The sequence below is a fragment of the Gastrolobium bilobum genome, unplaced genomic scaffold, assembly GCF_033153095.1.
Source record: "Gastrolobium bilobum isolate Gb01-03AN ecotype WA unplaced genomic scaffold, APGP_CSIRO_Gbil_v1 utg1221, whole genome shotgun sequence".
NCBI lineage: Eukaryota > Viridiplantae > Streptophyta > Magnoliopsida > Fabales > Fabaceae > Gastrolobium > Gastrolobium bilobum.
The window spans coordinates 2,566,734-2,579,461 of NW_026897257.1; the positions used below are offsets into that span (position 1 = coordinate 2,566,734).

General features: G+C 32.4%; 2 protein-coding genes across 2 annotated transcripts; one reads left to right on the forward strand and one right to left on the reverse strand.

The window, feature by feature from the left end:
* Window positions 1–3,342: 3,342 nt before the first annotated feature.
* LOC133305353 (probable flavin-containing monooxygenase 1) lies at window positions 3,343–8,986 on the forward strand. Its single transcript, XM_061505550.1, has 5 exons — window positions 3,343–3,807; window positions 5,251–5,491; window positions 7,935–8,113; window positions 8,208–8,557; window positions 8,644–8,986. Exons 1-5 carry the CDS (start codon window positions 3,343–3,345, stop codon window positions 8,984–8,986), a joined length of 1,578 nt encoding a protein of 525 aa, XP_061361534.1.
* A 460-nt stretch (window positions 8,987–9,446) lies between these two features.
* On the reverse strand, window positions 9,447–11,022 carry LOC133305354 (peroxiredoxin Q, chloroplastic). The gene is made up of 4 exons (XM_061505552.1): window positions 10,729–11,022; window positions 10,486–10,623; window positions 9,876–9,965; window positions 9,447–9,780 (listed from the first exon to the last, which is right to left on the reverse strand). The coding sequence occupies exons 1-4, from the start codon at window positions 10,924–10,926 to the stop codon at window positions 9,562–9,564; spliced, it is 645 nt and encodes a 214-aa protein (XP_061361536.1). The 5' UTR covers window positions 10,927–11,022; the 3' UTR covers window positions 9,447–9,561.
* Between the last annotated feature and the right edge of the window lie 1,706 nt (window positions 11,023–12,728).

Here is a 12,728-nt window from a genome sequence, read left to right on the forward strand (position 1 = left end):
TTGTCATTTTAATTTATTTCAGGGTTATAATAGTCTTTATATTTATAATATTTTAAGATTTTAATACCAAAACGATGTCGTTTTGGGAATAAACGCAGATAACTTATCTGCATTAACTGCAGGAACATTTTTCCCAAAATTTATAAGATAATACCATTTTTCTTACCAGATTATCGAAGTGAACCACGTGAATAGTCTTGTTTAAATTGACTAGCGATTAGAAACGAAAAGCAGGTACAAAGCACTGAAAAAAATTAACATCCAAGACCGGATTCTATATTATGAATTGTCACCTTACTATAATAATATAAACTACTAATACAAACTAACATCAACGCGGTGCGTGTTTACTTACTTGTAAATTGTTTGATTCTTATCAAAAAGCCATAAAATATGTTAATCGTCCACGTTTCATACTAGCCTTTTTAATGCTTGCTTGCCATAGTTATAAGTCTTCCGGGGTTTTGTAACCGATACTATTTAGACTTTGAGCCGCCGTTGAATCATGAGATTGTCAACATAAAAAGATGTTCCAATTGCTAATAAATTAGACATTTTGAAGTCCACATTTGGGTTTATTTTTAAATTTTCTTACTTAGCCTTAACATTTGACAGAGTGAAGGGGGGAAACTCGATTAACATTTACATTTTGGAAAATAAATAAATATGATTTATAAATTATGCTTAGAAAAGATATATTTATAATGGACTCATGTCGGTTGGTTGCATGCAGAAATCATAATCATATGTGTTATATCAAGAGCCGTGTAATATTCTTCACTTTTCAAATTTCCATGCATGATGCAAAAAGTGAATGATAACTAAATTTCCACGTGCCTGGTTTCTTGCCAACTTCCTTCTTAGGTTCCTTGATGTTTCCCTCCCAGCCACCATGAGTTTTCCAAAAATAATGCCAAATAGCCACCACTGAGCCATGCTTGAATGTGAGAGATGCATGCATGTTATCGGACTTACCATTAGCCTTTCTCTCTGTTGAAACAAAGTCTAGATTTGCCAGGAAACATCATCACCATCATCATTTTTTTCCCGCAGTTTATTTTGATATTTCTTAAAAAAAAAATTATAATTTTTTTATTATAAACTTTATATCAAATCTCAAATAAATAAAAGTTTAATTACCTTTTCTTTATTATGATTTTAATTACATTGCTTATTTATAAGGGAAGATATGAGAATTAATTTCGTGTAAAATTGTGTGACTAGTTATAAAGATGTATAGTTTCTCAGAATTGTAGTTGAATGTTAACACGCATACGAAGAGATTTGAACTTATGGGTTGACTTCATTGGCTAACTGAATTGTTTGGTAGCTCTAGAAGTCCCAAAACTTGAACTCAAGTTGAAAGTTTTGCATGGTCAACAGAAAACCACTTCCCTTCATACCCAATATTGCTATAGTTTAATGTTTATTTTTATTTAATTAATCGATTAACAATTGCTTTTGAGAGATCATAACAACCATTTTTTTCGTCTATTTAAAAATGTTGCTTCTTGTCATCTATTTAAAATGAGTTTTATCAAGATGTATTGGTCAAAATTATATTTTTAACTAGATAAGATAAACTATCGGGAGAAAATAATCTGTACTCTGCAATACATTGCGAAAAATTTGTAAGAATATATTAGCAGGAAATTTTTTTTATTCATAAAGAGTTTAAATATACTAATAGTTTATATTGTTACAATGAAATTGATTAAAGTGCAAAATGTAATTTAATGCGAAGTGTTTCTGTGACCACGTTGGTTGGTTCTACTTCTACCAACTTTATTCGCGTTTGGAGACATTAATCGTCAAGAACTATTTTTTAATTTATTTAGTCATGAATGCGATGGAGTCATAGTCTCAATGTTCAGACTCTGTTCTCATATGTACGTGTACACCTCATATAATATAATTAATGCATTAGCTTTTGAATCAATAACTTATGCCGCAACACCCTTAATTTTCCCAACATTTTCTATTGCGTCGATGAGAAACTCTATTGTTTATGTGCAAATTTTTGTCCAACAAATGTTTTGGTTTTGCAATCGCCGAGTCTCAATAGTTAAACAAATAGCCACTTCTGTCCTGGCGGGAGAACTTATCAAACATCTAGTATTCCGTCACGCTTGGCGTTATATTTAATCTTTTATTTGAGAAAATAAAAAAACAATACAAGAAAAATCCTTCCCCATATGAATCCTAAATATATCATGGCACTTTGAGTTGTTGGATATGAGATTTTTTTTTTCTTTTAAAACCATTCGATTATGTATTAATATATTTTTGTCTACCAAAATATATATATATATATATATATATATATATATATATTACAATGATATCTTGATCTAATGATTGGTAGTTTTTAAGCAAGAAAGGTATATATTGGGTATGACTCATATTCCACGTTCAAATGACCGACTCTTGTTTTGGTTGAACGTAGAAAAAGTTAATGGATGTCCCACTACCTGTTGAGCGGGTGGGATCCGGGGGATATCTAATACTATTGTGTGATCCTTGAAATTATTATTTTTTCTTTTTTTAATAATTTGTGCTTGGACCTATAAATAACTATTGTTGTTTAGGGTTTCAATTTTTTTTTACATTCCTTTTGTAATTTGTAATGAGTACTGTAACGAGAATATAGTAAAATATTGATGAGCATAACCTAAGTTGGGTGAATGATAGTAAATATGTATCTCCATTTTTTCTTCCCTATCTCTTTTGCATTGTGTGTACGTGATTTATAAAGAGAAAAGAATTTCTCAAAATATATTGCTTTAGAACAAACGAATTGACTAGGTTTTCAAGAATTTAAATTAAACAAGTGCCATGAAACAAAAGATTAACCCTTATATAGCACGAAAGTTCTCCAACAATGACCAGTGAATTTCCTTCAGAAAAATACTATAATAGTGAATAGCTGATCAATAGGAATATGCAAGTCTTTGATGCATCTATTGTATCTAGATTCAGTGCATCCCACCAATGAAAATATTGTATGTGAGAGGAGAGAGAGAATTTGGCAAAGAAAAGAGAATTTTGACTGACATGTAATGTTTCCATTGATGAAATACACTAAATCTTTGGTGCAACAGTAACATAAAAGATTTATTCCAATCAAACCCTTTGAATATATTTTCTTTCGTTCATTCGATGTAAAAGTCTACCCCACGTGACCTCATGGCGACGACTGCATGCAGCTTGAGCGATCTATATAAAGCCATCTCACAGTCTCACATTTTCATTGCACCCACACTCAAATATACACATTATTACACACAATATTCACAAACACCTTTAACCTGCTTGATTTGCTTTTCTTTTCAAACCTCAATTATGGCTATCCGTGAAAACCATTCCATGTTGGTTTCGAAAATCGCCATAATAGGAGCTGGAGTAAGCGGCATAGCAGCTGCAAAACAGCTATCACACCATAACCCTATTGTTTTTGAGGCCTCTGACTCCATTGGTGGGGTTTGGAGGCATTGTACTTTCAATTCTACAAAGCTTCAATCTCACCGTAGAGATTATGAATTCTCTGATTTCCCTTGGTTCGATAGAGACAACTCTGATTTTCCCACTCACATGGACATATTAGATTACTTGCACTCCTATGCTGAACACTTTGATGTGCTCAAGAACATCCGGTTCAACTCTAAGGTGGTGGAAATCCGGTTCACCGGGAACCGGGAAGGCTCCAACTTTGGAGGGCTAACTCATGATCGTGACTATGGAAGCCTACTTTCTGGTCAACCTGTTTGGGAAGTTGCTGTGCAGACAAATCAATCAGACACCATTCAGGTGAAACTTCATTAATTCACTTCCAACAAAACTAGTTTCATTAACTCTTTGGTATCTTTACCTAGGGTTTCACAAATTGCTTGAGTATGTGAATTTTAAAAAGGCTTAAAAGTTTGTCCTTTAAGAACGGTTCGTTTTTTCTAATATTACTTCAGACAATTTTATCTAATGTTCACCGAAACAATATCGCTTTATGGTGAAAATTATTGTGTATTTCTAATTTTAATTTATTTCAGGATTATAACAGTCTTTATCATTCTAATTTTTTAATCTCAAAACAACGTTGTTTCGGTGAACATTAGACAAAATTGTCTAAAGTAACATTAGATTCTTTTTTCCCTTTAAAGAATGTAACTTATGTTCTTTTAGCAATTTATAACTATGTACTAAGGGTAATACATATTTATAATATTAAAGTTATACTTTTTTCACTTTCCACGTCAGCAAATAATGTCTGAAGAAAGAGAAAAAAGTACAACTTTAATATTATAATCATGTACTACTTTAGTACATAGTTATAAATTGCTAAAAGGATAAAAGTTACCTCCTTTAAAAGGATAAATGTTTTTTCCATTTTTAATTATATCCTTTAAAATTGGAAATGATTTATCCTTTTAAAGGATATAATTTTATGTCATTTTAGATCCTAACCGTTGATTTTCATCAATTAACGATTATGATTTATTGGGTCAAACTTATTAATTAATTAATAATTTACAATAAATTATAACCATTAATTAACGAAAATCAACATTCAGGATATAAAATAACACAAAGTTATTGTGAAGTTCCCAAAGGAAAAGTGATTTTGTTAATTAGAAGTGAAAATTTCTGAAGTTCTGTTAGCCTTTTTCTTTTTAGTTTAAAGTTCCTTCGTTTAATCTTTTTAACAATTTGAAAATTCTAGTGATTGATTGTATGGAGTTGCTAAGGTGTCATTGACTTTTTCTTTAGGCACTAGTATATATAATTGATAAGTTGAGAAATATTTATTATGAGAAATTGCTATACCACCCATGGTTTTTTTTTTTTTTTTAAATATACCCTCAATTAGTTATCAATTATCTCCTAGTTATTGATTTTTACAATAAATACTTAGAGTGTAGTAATTAAACACTTCTTATTAAATGCTTTAATTAACATTTGACACACGGAAAATATATTTGGTAAAGAATTAAAAAATGTACTAATTTTTACATATATTAACTGTTAATTTATAATAAGTAATAGACACCTAAAAGTATTTTACATGAATAATACATATTTCTTGATTACCGATTAAATTATACTTGTGGAGCATACATTTTTGTTCTGAAATAAATTATTAATAAAGTTTATAAGTCATGAAGAATAAAGGTTCCAAATAATGAGTATAAAAAAACTTGTGTTCATTTTTTAGTGTATTAATTGTGCACTTGACATTATTTCCGAATTCCATTTCAGTGGTACAGCTTCGAGTTTGTTGTGGTTTGCGTTGGGAAATTTGGGGACATACCCAACATTCCAGCGTTTCCACGCAAAAAAGGACCAGAGATATTCAAGGGCAAGGTCCTGCATTCGCTTGATTACTGTAAACTTGACCAGGAAGCTGCCACTGAACTTCTCAAAGGGAAAAAGGTAGTGGTGGTCGGTTTCAAAAAGTCAGGTATTGATTTAGCCATGGAGTGTGCACAGGCAAACCAAGGTAACAATCCACTCTCACGTGATTCGATTACTTGCTTGTATTTGAACAAAATAAATATGTGAGAGATTACACAATATTCAGCCTGAATATTAATAACATTAATTACTATAAAATATCTTTTTTTATGACCAAGTTTTTTTACTTTATAATAATATATTGCCACCAGTTATATTTTTTTTTTCTGGAGTTAACCGAACTCTAATTATCTCTTTGAGGTGAGTTGGCTCCCCCAGTATTTCCACCAGCTTCGACTCTTTGAGCTGACTATAGGACTAATTCAGAATACGAAGTGGGTCAGGATGAAAATATTTAAACCCTTCTCAAAGATAACATGTGGGGATCGAATCGAGATCCTTTACTTTCCAGTTATTCAGCTCCTTTACTACCAATTAAATTACAAACATTTGGTATTGCCACCAGTTACATATTAGTGTTTTACTTTGGGGGGTGGGGGGTGGGGGTTACATTTACTTTCAAAAGAAAATTATTAAATGATACGAAAAAATTATTATTTTCTACCAATTATTTATTTACTTTTTTGATTTTGTATTTTTTATTATTGTAATTAATTATAAAAAAATTGTAACAATTTTCGTATAAAAATTTCATACCAAATAATTAATCTGATGATTTCAAAACTATTTATATACCACCTATATATTATTATACATTCTTTCTTTTCATTATCAATTTCATAAAAAGTTTCTCGCACTAAATGGTGATCTTTACTTTTTTAAATGCATTTCTTTAAATTCGGAGAAATATTTTAATTAATGGTTCTAAAATAACTTGGGTATTCTTCAACATTTAGTGGCGGCCTATACAAGGTGTAAATGCTCTCTTGGCTTTCTTTAAAAATTATATATTATAAAATCACATTGTTGATGAATTAAATTTGAAAGCAAATAATGTGACACTATTTTATTTGAACTTCTTCTCAATTTCTTTTTCGAATTTTGGCATGTGACAAAAGTTGCGTTTAATAGCCACAGACCCACAGTTGAACTTGTTGCCTTTTATTTTCCATCTGTCGCTTATTGTGTCGTGGGACATCAAGACAATTTTTTTTTTTTTTTTTTTGAAGGTTATAGAATCGAACACAGCAACTCACACTAATAGACACTCTACTACACACACCGTATCATGCTTGTTGTTTTTTTATTTTATTTTATTTTATTTTGAGTTAAGGAAATCAATCCTCTCATATTAAAATTTAATACACATGATCTGAACATGTGAAATTTTTGTGGTTATTTTTTTCTTCAGATACATTATATAAGTGAGGTCCTATTATTATTAATAAAGAAAAAGATAAACATAAAATTTTCATATAATCTAATCATATGAAATTTTAATAAAAGAGGATCCATTCTCTCGGACTAATGACAAGGCTCCAGCTGTGACGACATTAATTTTCCAAAAGAAATTTAGTTGGTTTCTAATTTAATGCTATTGGTTGTTATTGAATAGTAACGTGAAGTAGGTGCTTTATTTTCCAAGTTGCTATTTGCTTGGTTTGATTGCGCACTATTTATAAAATATGTTTTGACTTGTGGACTGCTTTTTTTTTTTTTATTATTATTTAATACAATAATTGACCCAAAGCTGATGTAGGACGAGTCTATAAGTCAATATTCACATAAAATAGAATTTCACACATCAGTTTTGACTTTCACAGTAACACTTCTTAAATGGCCAAAAAGGTTTCAAATTCCAATGACGGATTCGGACTTTCATCTACATCGATAGAAACGAGAGTCACGTGTGGCAGGCAGTCTTATGCCAAGATACATAAACCGCATTGAAATTTCAATACCTCATGCCATAGACTAACTTTGATCAATAATATGCAAGAAAACGTGATGAACTTCTTTTCCCCTATTATTTTGATTCTTGTACGTCTTAAACAATTATGCCTGGCCTTTTTTTTTTCTTTTGGTAATTCTGTTTTTTATTTCTTTTAATCAATAAATATAAATATTCTCTATTTCCACTATTCTAGATACTGAATTTAACACTAAAATCTATAATTGGCAAAACGGACTCAGCTTAACAGGCTGACTCATTTTTTAGCGGAACAAGCTGACTTTTTTAATTCACTTTAAAAAATGAGACGAGACAAGTTGATTCATTTTTTGATGGGTTGATCACGTCCCGCCTATTTTGTCACTTATGAGAAAACCTAAGAAAAAAATGTTAATACATGTCATGTCACCATACTGACATATCAACTTTATTGAGGTTTGACATAACGCAGGTTTGTGCTTTTAAGTAACTTGCAGGGCCTAAGTCCTAAATGTAGATTAGAAGAGAAAGAACATGTAACAACAGTTAGATAGATTATCTTAGTATTCATATGTTGCAGGGGTTGTACAATTACAACTCTATTTTGTTTCTTAAATTTCAACATGCATAACAAAGTTGCTGGTGACTTGTTCTGAAGGACCTGAAGGACGACCGTGCACCATGGTGATAAGGACTTTGCATTGGATAGTTCCCCATTACTGGATTTGGGGATTGCCATTTTTCTTGTTCTACTCAACAAGATCTTCTCAGTTCCTCCACGAAAGGCCAAACCAGGGCTTGCTTAGAACCCTTATCTGCCTCATGCTATCTCCAATGGTAAAACTCACTTTTTTCACAAACACTCATCACATGACAACACATAAAAGTATATGTAGCTAATAGTTTCTTGTTATGCAATGACATATAACAGAGGCGTGGAATTTCAAAGTTCATTGATTCCTACCTGCTCTGGAAACTTCCCTTGGACAAGTATGGGTTAAAGCCAGAACACTCATTTGAGGAAGATTATGCATCTTGTCAAATGGCCATCATGCCAGAAAATTTCTTCTCTGAGGTTGAAAAAGGAAAAATTGTCTTTAAAAAAGCATCAAATTGGTGGTTCTGGAATGAAGGAATTGAATTTGAAGACAACTCTAAGCTGGAGGCCGATGTAGTGGTTCTTGCAACTGGTTTTGATGGAAAGAAAAAGCTCAAAACCATTTTACCAGAACCTTTTTGTAGCCTGTTGGAGTACCCTTCTGGTATTATGCCTTTATACAGGTAAGAAGGGATTTTCAATTCATTGCGATTGCTTTCATACAATAACATGTGAGAACTAATAGTTGAGTCATTGCTAATCATGACAGGGGAACTATCCATCCTTTGATTCCAAACATGGCTTTTGTGGGTTACGTTCAGAGTAATGCAAATCTTCACTCCTCAGAGCTGCGCTCCATGTGGCTTTCTGCACTGGTAGATGACAAATTCAAGCTCCCAAGTGTTGAGAGCATGCTTTCACAAACCCTTAAGGAGATAGAAATAATGAAAAGGTCCAGTAGGTTCTATAAGAGGCACTGCATTTCAACTTATAGCATTAACCATGGTGATGAAATATGTAAAGATATGGGGTGGAGTTCCTGGAGGAAGAAGAGCTGGATATCAGAAGCATTTGGCCCCTATACTAGTGAAGACTATGAGAAGCAAGATTGAATATATAGCTCATAAATTCTATTAGTAGCTGCATAAATAATAGTAGAATAATAAGAAAAAATAACTGCATGCTCTCTTTGAAAGACATATGTTAGTAGTCAGTTTGCGGTCCCCTTAAATATGGGGGTGAGAGTTTTAGGAATAAGTTATATATGAAAATGCTGTTCAGACACTTAGTCATGTTTCAGAAATGTAGTCATAACTACTTCAAGGTTATGGTAGCGTTGATCAAATAAATCATAAGAGATTGCTGAACCTCATTATTTCAAATAGCAAACTCAAACTACATAAAAATTATAATGGATGGTCACTTGATCAATTGAAGCTAAACTTACCATATGCATAAGATAGTTAGATACTGATATCCGACTGTATTTGTGACAATTGAAGGCATGATTTCCATCCGGAGAGGTTATAAATAGTTGCTCTCTATAAGAAAAGAGATATTACCACCTCCATGTGATCAAAGGGTACAAAATCAGCTACGTAATTACATTGGTTACAATTCATAGTTACATAATTGTCTGACTCTGAATCAGGCCAAGGGAGATAAAAAAACAAAAGAATCAGAAGCCTCAAAGGCTCTGAAGTAATTTCAAGGTCTCATCAATATGCTTTTCTGGTTGGAACTGATTGTTGTATACGAGCTGAACCACCCCATTTTTGTCAACAACATAAGTTTCTCTCCCAGGCAATGCTCCAAAGAAATCACCTGGCACTCCCCACTCTTTTCTCACCTTGTTACCCTCATCACTCAACAATGTAAATGGAAGTTTGTACTTCTTGGCAAAGGCCTACATTCCATGCAATCCATTCAGTATAGAAATAATATAGTCAATTGCAAGGGAAAAAAAAAAAAAAAAATTGCAGTGAAAATTTAGATTTTTACCTTGTGGGACGAAGAACCATCACCACTGATCCCAACAACCTCCGCTCCTGCTTTCTTGAACTTCTCATAAGAATCCCTGAAAGCGCAAGCCTGCAACAAAAAATAAATAAATAAATAAATTTGGCATAATGACTGTATCAGTTGCACAATAGGAATGATTTATTGTATGGTTTGTATTCCACCAGCACTAAGACTGTAAACTAATTCTATGCCTTTACTCTGTTGGAATTATCATAATCCTTCATGTTCTAAAACCCTTTCTCCCTTTCCTTTTTCATAAGAACAACAATGCCTTCCTGCATTAAATAAATCTTAGCATGTGAAGTTTGAACCATGTCAATAGACAGTACTAATTTGCTTGCTTTTCAATTTTTTTCTCTGTTTTCCTGTAACAACAGATCCTTTTGTACACTTGGATTGACAAAATCTTGGTAGTAGTCCAGCTTTCACTATTGAATTATGAATTTTGAAAATGTTTAGAATTACAAAACTTAAGCACTCATTTTTATTACCAGTTCAAATTGGCATCTCCACTCTCCAGTTCTGAATAAGTACAGACCAAGCTACATTGTTTGCATGAATAACCAATATTAGAGTTTAGTGTATTCACCTGTTTGGTACAGCCAGGGGTCTCATCAGCAGGGTAGAAATAGACAACCACTGGTTTTCCTTTGAATTTGGTGAGGCTCACACTCTTTCCATCCTGATCTTTCAGCGTGAAAGGTGGTGGCTTTGAACCTTTACCCACCTGTCAATGAAGAAATACAAACAAACAGGGATGCCACTGGGTTGTAAGTAGTTACCATCATGAACGCTGAAAGAGGCACAAAACCATGATTATGAGTAAATGTACCTTGGCAAAAATGGAAACTTTGGGAGAAGAAGAAGAAGATGGGATTGAGAAAAAGGAAGAATGAGACAACTTGAGGCCACAAAATTGAGAATTTGAAGGTGTGGGGAGAAATTGAAGTTTTTGAGAAGATTGGTAGTTGGGATTCTGAGAGTGGAGCAAGGTGGGAAGAGAGTGGTTAGTTACAGTGAGGGAAGCCATAGGTGAGTGAGAGTGACAAAGAAAAAAAAAATGGTAAGATGTTGTGCTTCCCTTTGAGAAGGTAATAGATAAGGAAGGAAAAGCTTCAATGGTTGATTGGTTGGACATTAGAGGAGATTGGCTTTCAAGCGTGGACGATTGCTGACCCCAACATCGTACTTCGTACCTCTCTCTCTCTCTGTTTTAGCCTTAACACATCGCAGGTTGTTCCACGCTGGACAAAGTTAATTGTGTTTTGTTATTTGTTATTTTTATTTTTTGGAAAACTGTTTTGTTATGTTTAGATGGACATCATGGGATTAGGAGCATGTTTGGATGTAACCTTAACACATAGAATCACGTTTATTTTAAGCCAAGATTCTTGGATTATAATAAAAGTTAACATACTTTTTTTTATTTAAAAATATGAAAATTTTGTGTCTCACAAAATTTTATAAAAAAATAAACATTATAAAGTATGAAATAAGTAAGAATAAACCCTAAATTTCTGGATTATTGAATTTAGAATGTAAAAATCATACCTTAATGGCTTAATCATAATTAATATAATTGACATTTATAATTTGAACTATAGGTAGTTCATATATGTATTTCATGGAGGGTCAAGTATATCAATTAGGGGTGCTCATAGTGATAATAATAAAAGACCAAGGTACTGGAAATACTTTCCATTGTGCTGTATATCAAAGGGGGAGTATATTGTAAAGATAAAAGTCCTGTAAAGACTTTCCATAGTGTTGTATATCAAAGGGGAAGTGAATGGTAAAAACCAAGGCCCTGTAAAGGCTTTCCATGATGTTGTATATCAAAGGGAAAGTGTGTGAATGACTAGGATGACTCCGTTATGATGCATAGTGACAGCTCAGAAGTAGAATAGATCTGAAGATGCACCTTTCATAGGAAAAGAGAGTATTTAGGAAGAAGAGATCTTTTTCAAGCGTGGAAGAGAGGAAATACAGATGTACCACCTAGCCAGCCTAGTCTCTTTGACTAGGCATGTTGAACCCATTATCAATATATAGGGGCAGCAGTGCAGGGGGGAAGAAAGAGGATCCTATGCTGATAAGGGTGCCTTTTAGAAGGTTCTAGATGTGGGCATTTAATATGTCTCTCGCTAATTTTTTTTTTTTTTTCAAAAGAAATTCGTAGAAAACAATGTTATAAAAATTGGATCGACTCGAAAATTGATGAACCAATCACTGGTCCAATTTTCATATTGGACCAGCCATGTTATAGAACAAGTTTGACCCAGTGCAACTCACTCGATTTTTGTAAAAACTGATGACTCGGTCGGTTCAATTGGTGAATCGGCTCGGTTCAAAAAAAAATTGATTTGTTCTTATTAATTGATGTCTTTTTTTTTCACTCTCACACACAAATGGTTTTTTTTTTTTTGAAATATTTGAGTTATTTGTAGCTTATTAATTTACATAGATTATGTACCTACAATATTAATAATTATATTAATTATGCAATATGCTGCAGGAAATTTTGATTTGATTAATCTTTTATTAGACAATGTATAATTTATTATTTTTCATATTAAAATATTTAAAATTAGTATATATTTTTTTTACATGTTTTTAAATATATTTATAATTTTTTATTATAAATTATAAATTTAAATATACCAATTAAACCAGGGGTTATGTTTATCTCATTTTACATGAGATAAACATCTCTCCTACACACACAAAAAGGAGTTGGGTCCCACCACTTGTTTTTTCTCTCTCCTCTTACACGTGGGTCCCACTTATACCTTTATTTCTACAACATGAGGTAATTCTTTTCCTACAACATAA

What these genes read in the sequence shown, in the direction of transcription:
- LOC133305354 (XM_061505552.1), bottom strand. Translation starts at nt 10,926, where the DNA reads ATGGCTTCCCTCACTGTAACTAACCACTCTCTTCCCACCTTGCTCCAC. An exon ending in CCCCTGGCTGTACCAAACAG is followed by an intron (nt 9,966 to 10,485) that starts GTGAATACACTA and finishes TTTTTGTTGCAG; the next exon opens with GCTTGCGCTTTCAGGGATTC. An exon ending in ATGGTTCTTCGTCCCACAAG is followed by an intron (nt 9,781 to 9,875) that starts GTAAAAATCTAA and finishes CATGGAATGTAG; the next exon opens with GCCTTTGCCAAGAAGTACAA.
- LOC133305353 (XM_061505550.1), top strand. Translation starts at nt 3,343, where the DNA reads ATGGCTATCCGTGAAAACCATTCCATGTTGGTTTCGAAAATCGCCATA. An exon ending in GTGTGCACAGGCAAACCAAG is followed by an intron (nt 5,492 to 7,934) that starts GTAACAATCCAC and finishes CTTGTTCTGAAG; the next exon opens with GACCTGAAGGACGACCGTGC. An exon ending in GGTATTATGCCTTTATACAG is followed by an intron (nt 8,558 to 8,643) that starts GTAAGAAGGGAT and finishes TAATCATGACAG; the next exon opens with GGGAACTATCCATCCTTTGA.